Source organism: Micromys minutus, assembly GCF_963924665.1.
Source record: "Micromys minutus genome assembly, chromosome: 17".
Lineage (NCBI taxonomy): Eukaryota > Metazoa > Chordata > Mammalia > Rodentia > Muridae > Micromys > Micromys minutus.
Genome location: NC_137952.1, coordinates 10,803,592 through 10,820,956, shown reverse-complemented (window position 1 = coordinate 10,820,956; position 17,365 = coordinate 10,803,592). Strand labels below are relative to the sequence as shown.

General features: G+C 47.3%; 1 protein-coding gene across 4 annotated transcripts in view; it reads left to right on the top strand.

Moving 5' to 3' along the window:
- Positions 1–15,387, top strand: part of LDLRAD3 (low density lipoprotein receptor class A domain containing 3) — a 221,703-nt gene extending 206,316 nt beyond the window's left edge. For all 4 annotated transcript variants that reach the window (XM_080931147.1, XM_080931149.1, XM_080931150.1 and 1 more), the window contains exons 5-6: positions 10,619–10,964; positions 12,578–15,387. In XM_080931147.1, coding sequence (XP_080787273.1) covers positions 10,619–10,964; positions 12,578–12,815 — 584 coding nt within the window. In that variant the 3' untranslated portion in view covers positions 12,816–15,387. The remainder of the gene's footprint in view (positions 1–10,618; positions 10,965–12,577) is intronic.
- Positions 15,388–17,365: the final 1,978 nt, after the last annotated feature.

The following is a 17,365-nucleotide window of genomic DNA, read 5'->3' as shown; positions in this document are numbered from 1 at the left end:
TCCCCCTTTCAGTTAATTTTAGCAACTTGAGTTGCCATGGTAATGGTTCAGTGGGGTTTTCATGGAACCCTTTTGATTCAGTCATTTGCTGGTCTGCCCTTTAGATTAAACCTTTTCAATTCGAATCTAAATTGGGACAGGAGATGCGCTTGGAATAGGGACCCACAGAGGTGACGAACCCTTAGGATGTTTGTCTTAAACAGGAAGGTCGGGGTGAGTGAGGGGAGGCTCCTTACTTTACTGTCACCAAGACAGTGTCTTGAGGCTAGTGGCCTTGAGAGAACATGGCTGCAGAGGCCATAGTGGGAGTGTTGGTGATGGTCACCCCCAAGCTCCAAACACCCCTGGATGCAGAATCATAAGAGTTCACTCATTTGAAAAATAGTAATGATATATTAAGTCTGGTGGCCGCAGGCTTTGAAACCCAGTTTTTACAGATGAGTTCTTAGAAAGCTGGAGTTGTGGCCCTTAGTCATCCATCTAGTGCCTGGCCAACAGGACAGGATGCTAACTCTGCCTCAGACTCCCAGACCTGGACCCTCTACCGGGCACCCCGCAACTTTTAAGTGGAGAGATGCACCTGTCCTTACATTCTGTACCCTGGCCCTCACAGTCCCTGAGATTAGATGCAGGGAAACTGAACAGTGGGCTGGGCAGGTTCTGCTGGGGATTGAGAAGAAGTGGGATTTGGGACATTTGGAGTCATGAGTTGGACGGGGCTGGGGTCCAGAGAGAGAAAGAATGAATAAGCAGGCCTTGTGGGACAGCACAGCTTGGACCCTGCTGCAGCCAACCCAGGAAAGCAGCTTGTTCTGGTCTGCTCCAGGACAGCCACGCAGGCAGACTGCGGTCTCTGAAGCAATCCAGGAGGCCAGTGATAATCCCAGTAATGGTGTCCCCAATCAGCAAGGGCATGATTAGTGACTGCCTCCTCTTCTGTTTTTGCTTCTAATTAAGACGCAAGAAGCAGAAGGCAGACGTGCTCCCTTGGCCGATTGCACAAGCCTCCTCATGGCCTCTGCACCAGCAACCTCCACTCAGTACACAGGCACGAAAGCACACACATGCACGCATGCGCCCACACCAAGAAGCTGTGCCTTGCCCCTGTAGGCACTCACTACCCTCAGCTTGCCTCAGGCTCTACTGGACCACATGGACAGGGGCGGACCCCCGTGCTATTCTTCACACTTTTCGCTCTGAATGAACTCAGTGCTCTGAAGGAAGGTGCTTCCTGCATACTGTGTGCATGTGCACGTGCTCGCGCTCGTGTGCATGTGCACGTGCGCGCGCGCGCACACACACACACACACACACACACACACGTGTGCGCGCGCGCACACACACACACACCCAAAGCCCTGGTCTGCATGTTGATAGATGCTGGAATAAGAAACAGCAGGGACATGACACACTGTGGAAGAGAAGCAGCTTGGGGGTCCCACTGAGGAGAGGGGGTGCTGTACTGATGGCTGGCCCCTCTACTCACAGTTCTCGTGTCTCTGCCCTGTGTGGGACGGACCCCCATGCTGCCGCAGACAGGCAGACAGCTTCCCGTTGCTTTAGTCTGGTAGAAACATCAGGGCGGGGTTGGAAGGGAGAAACACCAAAAGGTCAGAATGTGGCACTTGGTGATACTTCTTTTCCCCTAAGCACGCAGCCAGGCACCTGCTAGGTCTCTCCGATCCTGGAACATTCTAAGAACTGTATTCTCAGCCTTCAAGCCTAGGGCTGGAACCAGCTTCCTGCTGTTTTTCTATGAAACTACTTTCCTAACTGGGTGGTTGTGGGACCCAGGGCTTGCAGGGCCCAGCACTAGACAAGTCATAAATGTCGGAAGGACCTCGACTGCCGTGTCTGTGGCTGGTTTGAAAACACTAGACAGACACGTGGGCCCTGAGTACCACAATAACAAGCTGGGATTCTGCCCTTCAGGGATAGAAAGTTCTGGAAAAGTTGGGGAGGCAGCAGAGCCAGGCCCAGTGTCAGGTTAGCATCTTAGTTACAGGAAGGAAACCACATTGCCTTCACTCTCCTGGCCTGTATATACATGGTCCCAGGTAGATGTCATTGTCCCCACCAAACGTGAGAGAACCCATTCCAGAGGAATGGAACTCTGTTCTGATTTACAGATACCTGCTGTCTTCTCTGTAACCCTGAGCTGTTCAACTGTGAACAGTGTTTCATTGTCTGATTCCCCGAGCCCAGCCCCCGCCCTTGTCCCCATACTGAGGATTGAAACTAGGGCCTCATATGCCAGATGAAGTCTCCGCATCTGAACTGCCCCAGCCCCGGTTCTGCATGCTCTGAAACAACACTCATGGCAGGCTTGGTCAATAAAACCTATCTTTATACTGCTTGGGTCCTGGATCACATGGACATGGAATCCATCACTTCTGGGCCACGTGACCTAGGACGAGCTTCTTGCCTTTGAATTTAAGTGAAGAGTCGCTGAGGTGCCAGGGTTTGGCCACTGTTAGGGTCCTCTGCCACCCTCCCCCCGGAAGTTGTTATTGAGACTTAGATGTTGTTCAGGGATGAACAAGTAGAATACACTCTGCTCTGGTAGGGCTACATCCCAGTGGAAAAGAAGGAACAGTTGATACATGTGTAACAATGGGTAGAGACAGTGGCCTGGGAATTGACCTACCTACCCATCCTAGGCAGCAACTGTGAGGCTGAAAGTGGATGCTGCCCAGATACTTAGTGTCTTGAAAACACCAGGAAACTGGCAGGACTTTAGCAGCAGGAGGTAGAAAGAGGCAACACTGAAGGGCAGAGTGACCATAGGAACAATAACTGTCCAGCCCCGTGGCCAAGTGAGGACTCCTGCTTTGTGCTGAGCATGTGGAAGCCACCGAGGGCTTTGAGCTGAGGACTGACCCTAGCAAATGAATTTGTGATCTTTGGGAAAGGAGACTAGAGAACGGGAGTTGGGAGCAAGGTGCCGGTGAAAATGGCTGGGGAATGGGACTCTGAGACAGTGGCTCCAGCTCACAGACAACAGGACCCAAGACGTGGGATCCTGCTTGGCCTTGGGTTCCCTGTCAAGCACCTGCTGTCCCTGGGACAAGAACAAAATAAACAGCCCTGCCCTCCGTGGTGCCGGGGCCCTGGGTCAACATGCTCACATCAGGAATCTCAAGGAGCAGTGAATTTGCTCGTGACAAATAAAACATCCCCCCCCCCCCGGGATCCCTGGGTGGACTGCTTCCGTCACTAGCCCGTTCCCTGAATTATTCAGATAGTTTTCTGTGCTCGGGGCTGCCAGTGTGCACACTCAGCATTTCCCTGGGTAATAAGGTTTTGCAGGCAGAAGTGGCTCTGATGAACCGATGATTGGGGGGCGGGGGGCTGTGAGCAGCTCTCGGATGTGGAGAACTCACAGGAGCAGCTGTGGACTCCCTGAGAATTTAAACAGGATCAGCTCCTGCTGCTCCGTCTTGTCAAGTGTGGCAGGCGCTGGGTGGCATCACTCATGTCTCCAAGCATCAGGTGCACAGCTGTGGGTTCCTATCCGTAGCAGTGACACTAAACGTCAACTGCTGGGGCCAGGGAGCTGGGACTTGCTGCTACTGCAGGAGTCGAACAGGGCTTACGTCCTTCTAGCCAACGCCACAGAACGTTCTCCAGCATATGTTCAAAGGCCTGGGATGTCCCCAACCTGGTTGATTGAAAGACAACCTCTAGAATGATGGGAAATAATCTCTTGAAAGATGTACATTCTGTCTATATCCACATAGTGGTGGGGCTCCTGAAATCTCCTCAGCCTTGTGGCATCATCACAAGGAATATTCACCCAGTAAAGGCTCTGAAAGTCCTGAAATTATAGCTGTGGGTAAGGGCGGGTGTGGCAGATGCTTGCTTTGCCAGGCCTCATTCCTAATTTTTATAGTCAGAAGGTAGAGTGAGCTGACTCACACTGGGTAGTATATCAAGCATGCACTCCTTACTCTCTCATCCTTGACAAAGTTTGCCAACCTGGTCTACACCACTGTGAAATACACTTTCATCTAGCGGAGCTCTGGTTGGCTGGAAGGAGGGAGGAAGCATTTTGTCTGCAGCCAACATGGTTCTTTTGCGTTAGCCTTAATAATTAACATGCTTTTGTGATGAGAATCGAGTCCAATCTAGAAGCTGTAGGCACTAAGGCAAACACACCTACCTCTGTCAAACAGTCAGGTGCCAGGCCCGGGTGCTAAGTTGGTTTTCAACACAGGGGCCAAGGTAATTTGATAGGAAAGGACAGACTCCCACAATGGTGCCGGGGAAGCCGGCTGTCAGTCTGGATTGACACCTTGGCTTTTTTCTTGTTCCATAAACAGGAATTAACCAGCAGTGCGTTGTCAATATAAAGGGAGGAACCAAAGCCAAATCTGGGTAAAAAATTAGGTGAGGGCTCCTTGGCCAGTATAGAACAAGTAGAAACCATTAAGAAGAGATTGCTGAAGAGGGCTTCATTAAATTCAGAAAGAAAAAGACAGACACACTTCCCTCGAAAAAGACACTGTAAAGGAAATGAAAAAACGAAAGCACAGCTTGAAAGGGAATTTGTAATACACAATGGGATAAACATCTGTGTCCCAGAACATCTGAAATTCTCTTTCTCTATAGTAATAAACCAATACATCCAGTTTTATTACATTTGATTTTACTTTACTTCTTGTACACAGATGTGTTTGCATGTTTGTGGAGGTCATAGGTACCACGTGGATCCCAGGAATTGAACTCTGGTTTCCAGGCTTGGCGGCAAGGGCAAGCCCCTTTACCCACTGAGCCCTCTCACAAAAGAATAGTGTCGGGAGACATGGAAGAAAGACTCCAGATCTTGATTGTGGGGATAGCTGTGTTCGCTTTGCCAAACTCATCTATCTGCCTTACATTTTAAACAGGAAAGTTTGTTGTGCATCAATTACAAATAAACTTGATTTGTTAAAGTATCCGGTCCAAAGAAATAAAAGGAACACGGGAGTTGATTCTCTGACACATGAGCACGCACACGTGCACACACATACACCACACACAAACACACAAAGTGGGAATGTTGAAGAGTCAGTTTGAGGCATACCAAATATTCCAGAAACAGAAATTCATCACTCAAAAAGTCAGGCCTTGAGGCTTAGGAGCCATCTTTAAACAATGAGCCCTTGGTTTGAGGTATCCCTGGAAGGTGGGCAAAGGGGTATATGAAGGGCCCCACACTACCACATAGAAAGTCCCTGCATTTCTGTATCCTCGTCTTCCAGAGCTGTGTGGAAGATTTGATTTAGTTCATTTTACTATTCTATTGCAATAAAACATCTGAAATTTGGTTGCTTTATTAAGAAAATAAAACTGTTCAGAGTTCTCGAGAATCAAGGGTTTGTGTTTACTGAGGACTTACTAAAGGGGTGCAAGATGCCACACATTGTGAGACAAGGTCGGGGGAGGGAAGGAAGGAGGGAGAAATGACATCCCAGGGTCTCTTTATCAGGATGTGTGTGGGTATAGGCATGGGTGTGTAATCTTGGGTGTTGCTTCTCTGGTGCTGTCTTCCCCTCCCTTTTGAGGCAGAGCCTCGTGGACTAGGAAGTGTGGCTAACTGGGAAGTGAGCCCCAAGAGTCCACCTGTCTCTGCTTCCCCAGAGCTGGGATTACAAATGCGTGTCATGATTCCTAACTTCTATTTAATGTGGGTCCTAGGGATTGAACTCGGGTCCTCGTGCATTTGAGGCAAACAGCTTACATGGCGGAGCAGGGCTCCCTAGCCCTCTCCCTTTTCTTAGAAAGCCCCATAATTCTATTATGGGTTTCTCACCCTGATGACCTTATCAAATCCCAGTCACCCCCTAAAGGCCCCACTTCTAGATACATTGTTGGAGTAACTGGACCCTCTTAATACTGCAAAATGGGAGTGAGATTCCAACTCACTTGGAACATGGAGCGATACGCTGTAAAGCAATATGTAAACCCCAGCCATTCTCTCTCGAACTTAGATTTTTCATTTAGTAACCAATACACCTTCCAAATACTTCCCTGGCAGTGTGTGTTATGTAAGTCTTAGAAACAGGAGTAACATTGTATGGAGACAGTATTAAAGCAAGCGGTGGTGGGCATTCCCATTTTATCTGCTACATTTACTGCTACAAACAGTGCTTTAATGAACGTTGGTGCTAAGATGTAATTTCTGGGCTGGGGCCATGGCAGGATGGTGAAGTGCTCGTTTGGCATGCATGGTGCTCTGGGTTTGAACCTCAGCCCTGTCAGGGAAAAAACTGCTAATTTTTACTGTCATACTGTGTCAAAAATAATTCTATTTTTAATAGACATTCATCTCTCAGTGTCTGTGATGAATTGCTTCCGTGATACCAAATTCCACAGCTGTTCGAGTTTCTTGCATAAAATGCTGTAATATTTGCATAGAACTCACATACATTCTCTTGTGTGCTTTAAGTCACCTTTAGATTATTTATGCATAGTACCATGTGGGTGCTCTGTGACTAATTCTTACACTGCTTTGTTTGGGGACTAGTGACCCAAAAAATGTCAGCACATAGTAAGGATGAATATATCAAATCCACCATTTCTGAAATGTGGGGGATTTTAGATGTAGAACCCACCTGTACTTACAGAGGGCTGTTGTATATCATTAATCTCTCCTGCTACCCCATGTTTGTACCCACTTATTCTCCCATAACCCACACCTGAATAAACCTCAGGCATGAGTTGACATGTTTTCCCAAGACCCACACAGCAGAATGAAAACCCAAACGCAGCCTTTGGCCGAGCCAGTGGACAGAATGCCAGTATCCTGCAGGAAATCTGATTTTCATCTGTAAAGATGAAATGGATGGATGGGAAGGAATACCAAGTCAGAGCTCTTGGCCGCCGTGGTCCCTGCAGCAATCTGGGTGGCATCTTCGTCCGAGATGTTTCTTCTCCCAGGACAATAGCTAAAAAGCTGTCATTGTTAAGTGTTCAGATTTCCGTCTTGGGGCCGAGCACCCAGGAACGGTGCAAAGTGCAGCAGCCACTGTGGGGCCCCAACTGCTCTGAGTCCAGAGATGTAGCAGCAGATGAATTAATACGGAGCAGAAGCAGATAGGGGTGGGATTTAAGCTGTTTGGCGGTAGAGCGGGGAGGGCATTCGCTTGAGGGACAGCCAGGATAAATGGAAACTTCATTATCCGTGGATCACACACTTGGAACGCAGGTCACAGGCGACTCTGATGTTAGTAATTTGGCCAGCAGGCTCATTAAGCTCTTAAGAAAAGTGGGCCTAGTTAATGAATTAATGCAAGATGACATTTTACACACAGAGCAAAAAACGAGCGCAGGCAGCTCTGAGTTATGTGGCATCATAACTCCCTGAGTGGATGTGACCGCTGCTTCGTGACTGCCAAAGTAGGAGTGCTGGGGAGAGCCAGCTCTCAGAGACAGCAGTGAGACAGATCCTTCAGCTATGAGAGCCCTCGCTCTCCCCTCATTAAAGAGCTCCCTTTTGTAACGCTGCCAGTGGTCACACAGATGCCAGTTTCGGAATCTCTGCACACATTTACTTTCCATGTGAAAAATCTACCCGTTCAGCCCACCGCCCACACGGGTTCTTTACCTCCTGTCATAGATGGCTGTTGAGGATGTCAAGAGTACGTACGCACGCAGGGGCCGAAGGATTCTGGAGACGGACAGCCGTAATGTTTGCCCAACAACCTGAATTCACTTAGGGCTACTGAACTGTCTACTTAAAATGCTGTTTGTGGAGTGCACATTTCATCGTGGCCATTTCAAAGCAATATTTCTTTTGAAAGAACCAGCATCGCTGAGTGCAAACCCTTGTTGGGCACTATGCTTGGTTCTCGTGTGTTGCGTCTTCCTGAGGACCCAGGCGTGACTGCGCTTACCTCTCTCAGCCCTGCTGTTTCTTAAGGCTAATGAAAGTTACATCACTTGCCTGGACTGAAGCTCCAGGACCCACCCCAGAGCTCTGTAACCCCTCAGGTCTATGTAGGAAATAAGCCAGAGAAGGAAGTTTAATACTGAATTCTGACCCTCCCCCTTTCTACTCACTCCTTAGCCCCACTCCGCTTTTAATTACCTAAGCTAAGAGCTGAGTGACAGTCATTTGTCCCTGGGAAAGTCCAAGCCCTCCTCCCTCCCTCCGGTAACCGTACAGATAGATATACGTGTCCGTCTTCCAAGGGGTTCGGATTTGCTTCCTTCTGTACAGTTCAGATGTGTGGGTACATTAGAATGGTGACAGCCAGGAACTTGAGAATCCCCTAAGCTTTTAGTCCAAGTTTAGGTATGGCTAAACAGAAGAGTTAACACAGAGAAAAGGGACCCTAAAGGGAAGGTCTTCATTTATCTCAGATTGGGATGATTTTTTTTTTCCAAATCAGGAAGGCAGAGATCAGGTGTCCTACACTGTGCAGTCTTTAGAAGGAGGACAGGTGCATAGTGACCAGGCTCCTTCGGTGACCACAGAGCGGTTAATGAACCTCTCTGAGTTAGACAGACTGCGAATAAACAGGTTTTGTTGTTTCATTCTATGCATTTATTGAGAACCTGCCATCTGCCAAGTCTCCCCCTCTACGCTGGGACACTAGTGATAACCAAAACCAACAAACCACTCCTGGGGGAGAAGGGAGTGAATAATTTAGTTCCATCTCTGTTGCTACCCCGGGTTCACAACTGTTGGCCTGTCTGGGATCCCCAGAAACCTCTTCCTGAGTTAAGAATTGAAGATTGAAGAAGCACAGGGCTGTGGTCCCAACCCCACCTTCGGGGACTGAAACTAGAATGTTTCTCCAGCTGGACACAGCAGTGGGTTGTTGTTCTTTGGAGTCCCCAGGTTTCTGGAAGGGGCTCTTCCGGTTTCCTGTGCATGGTCACTTGTGCCCTGCTGGCTGGGAAGCAGGTCACCAAAGGCACTGATGTGTGGCTCATTAGCACCTGTGAGAGGAAGGTATTGGTAGTCAGCAGAGTTGGTGTGTGACCCAGACCCTCACTCTCAGACCTGAGGAAATACTTGCATCGCCTAGCGGATCTTGAGGCTCCTAGAGCAGTGTGTTGGGTCCTGGCTTAAGTCAAGTAGGCTTCTTTCTCCCCCTCAGAGATCTTAGTCAGGGTACCCAACCTCTCCAGGATGCACCGTGCTCATCTTAAAAAACAGTGCCTTGGCTCTCTTGATAGAATGCTTGCCTAGCATGCAGAGAGTACAGGATTCCATCCCCCTGCTGTGTAAACAGGGGTGGTAACACGTGCCTGCAATCTAGTACCTAGGGAGTAGAGGCAGGAGAATTAGAAATCGAAGCCATGCTAGGCCATTGTGAGTCTCAGGCCCACTTGAAATATGTTTTTTAAAAAAGATTAAAGAAAGCAAAACTACAACAGTCAATATTATATACCGTGTGTATCAATGTTCTAGACCTGTGTCATACTCCAGAAGCCCAAAGAATGCCAAGCCCACTGTGTAGCCAATGGGCAAAGGCGCAGAAAGTAGACTAGGGAACAGGTGGACCCTCTCTGGCTCCAGAGTCAGGTGCTGTATCTATAAAGATCAGCCCAGGGCCTGGCACAAAATAGATGCTTAGCCGGTATTTGGAGTCCTAGATGTGCCTCCCTCCCTCGCGCGTGTCTGCTTATTATTTTCAGTGAAGAACTGGCTTCTAGAACCTCGGAACTCTCTCATGCTTGGCCCCTGGGTATTATACTTCCCACATCCCAGTTTTTAACTAACTTTATTGAGGTCTCGTTTACAGAACATAAGATTCACTCACATTAACTGTACAATTCAATAAGTTTTAGTTCACTCCCCAACATGTGCCACCATCATTACAGCCATTTGAGAGCATTGTCCAATGATGAGAGACCCCTCCTGCTCACTTGCAGTGAATCCAGGTGCTGCTGCCCTAGATCTCTGTGGACTGGACCTTCGTACATCACATAGACAGTCAACAGTGTAGTGTAGCTGCTCTTTGTTACTTTGAGGGTTTTTCTTTATTCCAGCTCCTCTTTATCCTCCTAACACTAGACAGGAGAGAAAAAAAAGATGGAAGGGAGAGAGAGTGAGAGATCCCTGAATCTAATTTCTTCCATGAGCACAACTACTAATAAAATATAACCAACAACCACCCACCTCTCCAGGGCCTACCACCTAAGTATCCTCTGAAAAGTTCCTGGAATTCCAAACATCACACAATCGCAGAAACAATCTGCAGCTGGCAAAGCCACACCTCTGCTAGAGCAGGAGACAAATCATAGTCAGCAGCTACAGCCAGTCTGAAGCAGCCCATGTCCCCACACCTTCGATTAAAACCAAAGCACATTCTTCTAATTTAAAGAAATGGTTTTCTTTTTAAAGGAACCAAATTTTCAAGGTTATCACTATGGACTTATTCCTCTGAAATTTATATAGCATGCGTCCGTGTTTACATCTGGGGCTGGGTAGGAGTTCAGTGTGTACCACCCACTAGCAATCCATTCAGTAGCTAATGGTCATCTGGAGGTCGCCCTTTCTGTCGGCTGTGAGTAGCCCCGGCTGTGCTAACTGGCAAGTCAGTTCTGAGGTTTGTTTTCCAAAGCTTAGGAAAACACACTTGTAACCTTCTCTCTGTCTTCATCCCTCTTCTGGTTTTCTCAGAACCAGGCAGCGGGCAGGTGTTTGTGACGTCGGAGAACCAGCTCGTGTACTATCCCAGTATCACTTACGCCATCATCGGCAGCTCTGTCATCTTCGTGCTGGTGGTAGCCCTGCTGGCACTGGTCCTGCATCATCAGCGGAAACGGAACAACCTCATGACTCTACCTGTGCACCGGCTGCAGCATCCTGTACTGCTCTCTCGCCTGGTGGTCCTAGACCACCCCCACCACTGCAACGTCACCTACAACGTCAATAATGGTGTTCAGTATGTGGCTACCCAGGCCGAACAAAATGCCTCAGAAGTAGGCTCACCACCTTCCTATTCAGAGGCTCTGCTGGACCAAAGGTGAGAGACTGTGAAGGAGGGCATCTGACATGGGCGAGTGCACACACTGGACTACCGAAGTCTCACTAAGAGTTTGGGCTCTGTAGCTGTAGGCAGGAACAGTGATTGGTATTTACCAATTCCTTATAGAATATTCCATATCATCTAATCTTCTGGATACATCTATGAGGGAAGTAATTAAGGAGGCACAGTTTTAAGTCCCGTATCTAAGGACCTAGGAAAAGGATCCCTGCTCCTCCTTGGTCAAGCCACAGTGTTACAGCCCTGGCCTTGTCTGCTCCTGTAGAAAAGTATCAGAGGTTTGGTTAATTTGTTGACTGAGAATAAGTAAGTCTCTTACCTTGCTTGGCTTCATTTATACAGTAAAGGGGATGGCATAGAGAACCCCCAAGCCTTTGATATGCATCAGAATGCTCATTATTTGTGAACCCCCCAATACAGAAGGCCAAGAGCAGCAGTCTGTAGTTAGAGTGGAGGGCTCAAATCATACCTGTTCAGATGTAGGTGTGTGTGGGGCGGGGAGGGGGAGACACAGAGAGAGAGGGAGGGAGGGAGGGGGCGAGAGAGATTGGAGATTGAGATAAAGGCCTCAGATATGTTAATCACATGCTTTGCCACTGTTTACACCACATAACCCCTTGGAAGTCCTGCCCTTCGGACAGCTATTGGAGTCTGACTGTAACACTCCGGGTTCTGCCTTCAGGTCCCCTGCTCAGAGCTCTCTCTTCCCCAAAGGCCAGGACTCACTATGTGTCACATGAAACATTTTGCAGAGGAGCCTCCACGGTGGCCAGGCTTCTCTTCCTGGGCCCTTCCCAGTGGCAGGTCCTGTGTGATTTCATCTTCATTGTCCCTCCTCATCAAAAGCAAATAATACTTCAGGGACTGGGAGGGAGCTGGTGCTGGTCTGGGATCGCCACAGATGAGAATGCAGGACCTCCCTCACCTCATGAGCATCCTGTGCATGTGAACCCATCAGCGTAGAGTAAGGATAGACCTGATGAATCTGGGGACAGAATGGCAGGGTTCCAGTTCCCACGTTGCTGCTTACTAGTCTATGCGGGCCTCTGATGCCTACATCAATGGTCACTGTGAGCAATAAAGGTGACAGAGAAGAGGTGCTCAGTGACACAGTGACTCACAGCAGTGGGCGAGGAGAGTAGAAAACAGAAGGGCTTCGCTGTTACATAATGTCGCACGCAAGGTTCAGAGAAGGGGTGGGGCACTGAGAGAAGGGGTGGGGCACTGAGAGAGTGACCTCATCCAAGGCCTCGGGAAGTGTTAGATTTAGTAAGAAACCAGAATCTCCTCCTTGTCGAAGACTCAGTCACAATTCCAACCTTGACTCTCGGCCAGAAGTCATTTAGCCCAGAATATGCAAGGTGCACGAGGGTGTTTTCGTTGCTCCTGCCCATAGAGGACGGACAGTTCTGGTTCTGCCTTGCTGTTCAGTCGTGTTTCAGACCACTGATCTTGCTGCTCTTAGAACTGTATTATTGTCATAGGCATCTACTCAGAAACGGGCTGCTGTTAGAGCAGGCTCTGTACCATCGGCCTTGTCTTGACTCTAACGTGTTCTCTCCTCTGCTGCCCTCCTGCCTTCTCCGTTACAGACCTGCGTGGTATGACCTTCCTCCACCACCCTATTCATCCGACACTGAGTCTCTGAACCAAGCTGACCTGCCTCCTTACCGCTCACGGTCAGGAAGCGCCTACAGTGCGAGCTCCCGGGCAGCCAGCAGCCTCCTGAGTGTGGAAGACAGCAGCCACAGCCCGGAGCAGCCTGGCCCTGCAGAGGTCATTGCTGAGCCCAGAGACTCTGTGCCCAGTCAGGGCACTGAAGAAGTATAAAATCCAGCGATTCCAAAGTCCATATGGGTAGATCCTCTCTAACTTGATGGATTCTAACATGGCTCCTTTTGGGGATGTTTCTAGTTGACGTTTTGGGGTGCTGACTGCACCTTCTCCAAATTTCAGGGGTGTTTTTCAGACTGACCTGGCACTTTTCCTGCCACGTAGTGAACAGGTGCATTGTCTTCTCTGTGCAGTCTCTGTCCCTTCAGGGCCTGTGACTAACAGACGCATGCTTCAGACGACTGTGTGACTTGACCCATCCCACTAGCCTTGCGCCTGAGCAGGCAGCAGGGCGAAGCCGTGTGTAAATAGTGTTTGGCAGGGCTCTAGGGCCGTGTCACACAGTCAGGAGTTCAGGAGACATCAGACCAGAGTCTACCGGGCTGCCACCTTAGAGATACATTTGGAGACTTAGCTTGGAGTATTTTTTACAAAAGGCCATTATTCGATGGCCCCTCCAAAAAGTGTCCATGAGAACAGCAAATTCCACCTTGTTCTCTCCTATGCATCGATCGGACTTCAGCAGAGGCCAAAGAAAAATTCTGACACGAGCAACAGCTTTTGACTCTCAAAATTCTAGTTTGGTTTTATGAAAGACTCAGAAACCTCTAACCTGGCCTTATAAATCTGCCCAAGATTCCTCATTTTGAGAGCTTTCTAGTGCAGCACTCTTGAATAAGTAGGAACCCCTGCCATGAGTTCTCAGCTCCTAATGTGTAGGTTACCAGAGTCTGGTCCTGCCTTGGCCCGACAGTTATTCTCCTGCCTTCTGGATTGTCCCCTTCCAAGATGACCTGCCATAGCTAAGGATAAGGACCCAAATTAAGTCGGTCAAAATTCTGACCTAACCCTTTGCCCCGGGAAAACAGGCCCAGCCTGACATGTTTCTCCATGCAGCTTCCTAAGTTTCTTGAACACCTGAGAGCCTATTTTCCATGTGCATTTGGACAGAAGTTTCTCTAACTTGTGTGAGAACTCTCAAGTCCTGTAGTACACACACAAACCCAGGAACCGTCAGGGTCAGGCCCAGCCAGGCATGCTGGCAGTTTCTCCTGAGAGAAGTGGGCATTGGATAACTTGGAGTCAAGATTTCCCGTTGGATTTTTTTTTTTTTAAGTCTCTTAGAAATGCATTTGGAACAGTGTGTTTGTTTTTTCCCTTCTAGTTAAGGGACTATTTATATGTGTATAGGAAAGCTATCTCTTTGGTTTTCTTGTTTCTCTTTTAGTGAGGTCCAAAGAAAGATGCAAAAAGAAATGCTGCCTTTTCCCCAGCCCCATCCCATAACATCACCTCAGCCTCACATACACGCCAAGCATCTACACTGGAGCATCGTGGAGTCGTTATTTATTGAGTTACTGAAACATGCAGAAGCCTGTCCTCCATCCATTTTCTGAATGTTTGGATTGCTTTTTCTCGATGCCCAGCCAGCAGCCAACCAGGCAATAATGCCATCACCACACACCCCTGCCAACCAGGCAATAATGGGTAAACCATACTAACTAGGGACAAAACTGGAACCAGATGGTGCCACCTCAGGCAGCTGCCACCCAGTCAAAGCCTTTTTCCACAGCTGACGCACGTTTCAATAACCTGTTCGATGCTAATTAACAGGGAGCCGGCAGGGAGCGGGGATGAAGTGGCCTTCAATGATGTTGTACTGACTTCCTGTTTAACCAGATCCAAACTAGACTGCAGGAAAGAGAGCTTAGCCGCTGGAGGTTGTTTGGTTTTGGTTTTGGTTTTGTGTAAATAGTCCTACTTTGTTTGTTTCACTTTTAAAATAGAAATTCAGTTAAGGTGTGTGTGTGTGTGTGTGTGTGTGTGTGTGTGTGTAGGTAACCCAATGAAGAAGAAACCTGGGTGGCAGACAGCTTTTCTGGCTGCCTGTCTCATCCCAGTGAGTCATTGTGGCTCTTCCCTTCCTTTGATGGGTCCCTGTTTCTTTTTGGTTCCCTGAAAGTTGTCTGGAGGAAAGGATTCTAATTTTAATTAATTGTGCAGTGAGCTAATCTCATGAGCTTTTCTGCTTCGAGGCTTTTTAGGAAAAACAAATGGTTTTAGTAGATAAGGAAAGCCTATTAATGTTGGATTGTTTTGTTTTGTTTTGTTTCCAAACAAACACAGGAACAGTTTTTACTATAGATTTGGTTTTTAATGGATTTTTAAAATAATAATAATAATAATAGATAAGATAGCAAAGCTCTGGGAATTGTGGGTTATTTCCCCAATTTTCTCAAGATACCAAGTAGGTGGCTAGCAGTATTTTTTTTTTAAATTCATTCCAGTCAGGATTTTTAAAATACTATATTGCCTAATTCTGCACCCGCCAGAAAGATGCCTCTTCTCCATTGTCTCTCCTTCGGGGAGACCAGCACTTCATTTTGACACTACACTAGATTCACTGTGGTTGGAAACTCACTGCCTAACTTAATTCCCTCTACCTTGTAATTAATGATTTTTTTTTGAAATGTAACTAAGATATTAATAGTGTGTGATATTCAAAGTTATGTAAACTGGAAGGTTGTATGTGGCCGCTTGTTTTGTTTTTGATTAGGCTTTTTAAATTTTTTTATACTCTCAAATAAATTTGCAGTTTCATTCTTTCTGCTGTGTGAATGGTTCCTGTATCACATTTCTGCCTCTAACAAAATAAAAAGAGGGCAGTCACTTCTGGTTTAGCTTCCCCAATAAATGTGTACCATAGTAAAGTGAAGAAAAGAAAGAATATATTGGTGAAACCTCAGAATGGGGTGGGTATTGGGGTCCTCCGGGTATGGTTGGACTGGTAGGGAGAAACTGCACACCAGTTACTGTGATGGCCTTGGAAGGGGAGCAAGTTCTTCGTTACAACAGTGATTACTCCGAGGAGAGATTAGTGTTGGCGGTAACTTGCAGATTCCTGCCACAGACTCAAAAATCAAACCTTAACTTGGCATGATTGTAACTTGTGTCAAACCAACAAGAGCTGACATGACCAAGAGAGCATCTTCCTGTGCCTTTTAAGTTGGCGTTAGTGTCGCATGGTGGTTCATGTATCAGGGACAGTGCAGGATGTCTAGTAGGGCCCCACCACCTGCAGCCAAGGACACGTGGTTCCATCCTTGGCCAAAATGGGAATCCACTGAAAATTTAAGTGCAACCCTTCAGACCAAGATTTGAGTCATGTATTTTCTCCCTGCCTCTAAAAGATGGAGCTATCAAACAAGGTTCTCAGGAGCACTGTGCCATATCCTACCTAGAGTTTTCTAAAGCACAAAGCCCCAAATGTTCATTCATATACTCATCCCTTCATCTCTCAAGGTGCCTTATGGATCCTGATATCTTTGATCCAATGATAAGGAAATGATTATGATGATCTAATCTCGAACAGACATTGGCAATCTTTCCGTAAAGGCCACGTAGTGTGTTTTCCTCTGTAACAGCCTCGAAGAACTCACAGATAACACACAAATGATCGGGTACAGCTGTGCTCCAATTAAATTATATAAAAATAGGAAGCTGGCTAATTTAGACTTGTGGACTCCTAATCTAGGGGACCACACTTAGAACCTATGAAGAACTTGCAAGGAAGAGTGTCGAAGGCCCTGATATAGTTGGAGTTAGACTTGTCAGTTCTTTGACCAATAAATAAGAAAATACAGTAGACTTTTGTGGATCTTATTAGCTCTACACTAGATCTAATTAGGCTTTCTTTGTACAGTAGTACAAAGCCCGTAGCTGGGAACAACTTTTCTCCTCACCTTCTTGTATGAGGAACACTAGCAAACAGGGAGGAAATGGTCACCTCAGTTCTAGGTTGATTTCTCTGTGTCTCATTCCAATATGTATGGTGTCTTCATTGAAAGGACCATGCTACCCAGTTCTGGTGGACATAGCCTGTGCCCTGAGAGCTCCCCAGAAAAGTAGGTCTTCCTAGGCCTTCCTAATAAGATCCCAAACAGTTGGATTGAATGGAGAGACCCTAGTTAAAAAACAAAAACTAGGAGTCCCTCCAGATTATAAACTTAGACAATGTCTCTCTGTTGGTATGTGACCTGAAAAATACCAATATTGTTCACCTCCATTTAGGTTATGATTCACGGGCAGAGTGAGTCTCTCTATTCAGTGACTCAACTTGATAAAAAGTACTGGGTTGGTGCAAAGAAGGCATACCCAATATTCACATTTAAAAGATGGGGGAAAACTGCACTTGCTGAGATTCAGAAGAAAGGTTGATGAGAAAATCTACTGGTTCCTTCAATGTCCTGAAATCCAGCAAGTTCCTAAGACATAAAGGAGATCCCCAGTTATAATGAAAACCAACTCATTTAAAATGAGTTTTGTCTTGTTACCGATGAGTCTGGATGAATGCGGTTGATAACAGCTATCATCAATAGTTTATTTCTGGGGACACCAACCCGAGGTGACCGTTTGCTCCTTGCTTGCTAGTGTTCCTCATAAGAGAAGGTGAGGAGAAAAGTTATCAGCAGCTGTTCCCAGCTATGGACTTTGTCTTATAATAACTTGCCAACGAAGACTGGTTAGGGTCTAACCAACCACTTTCC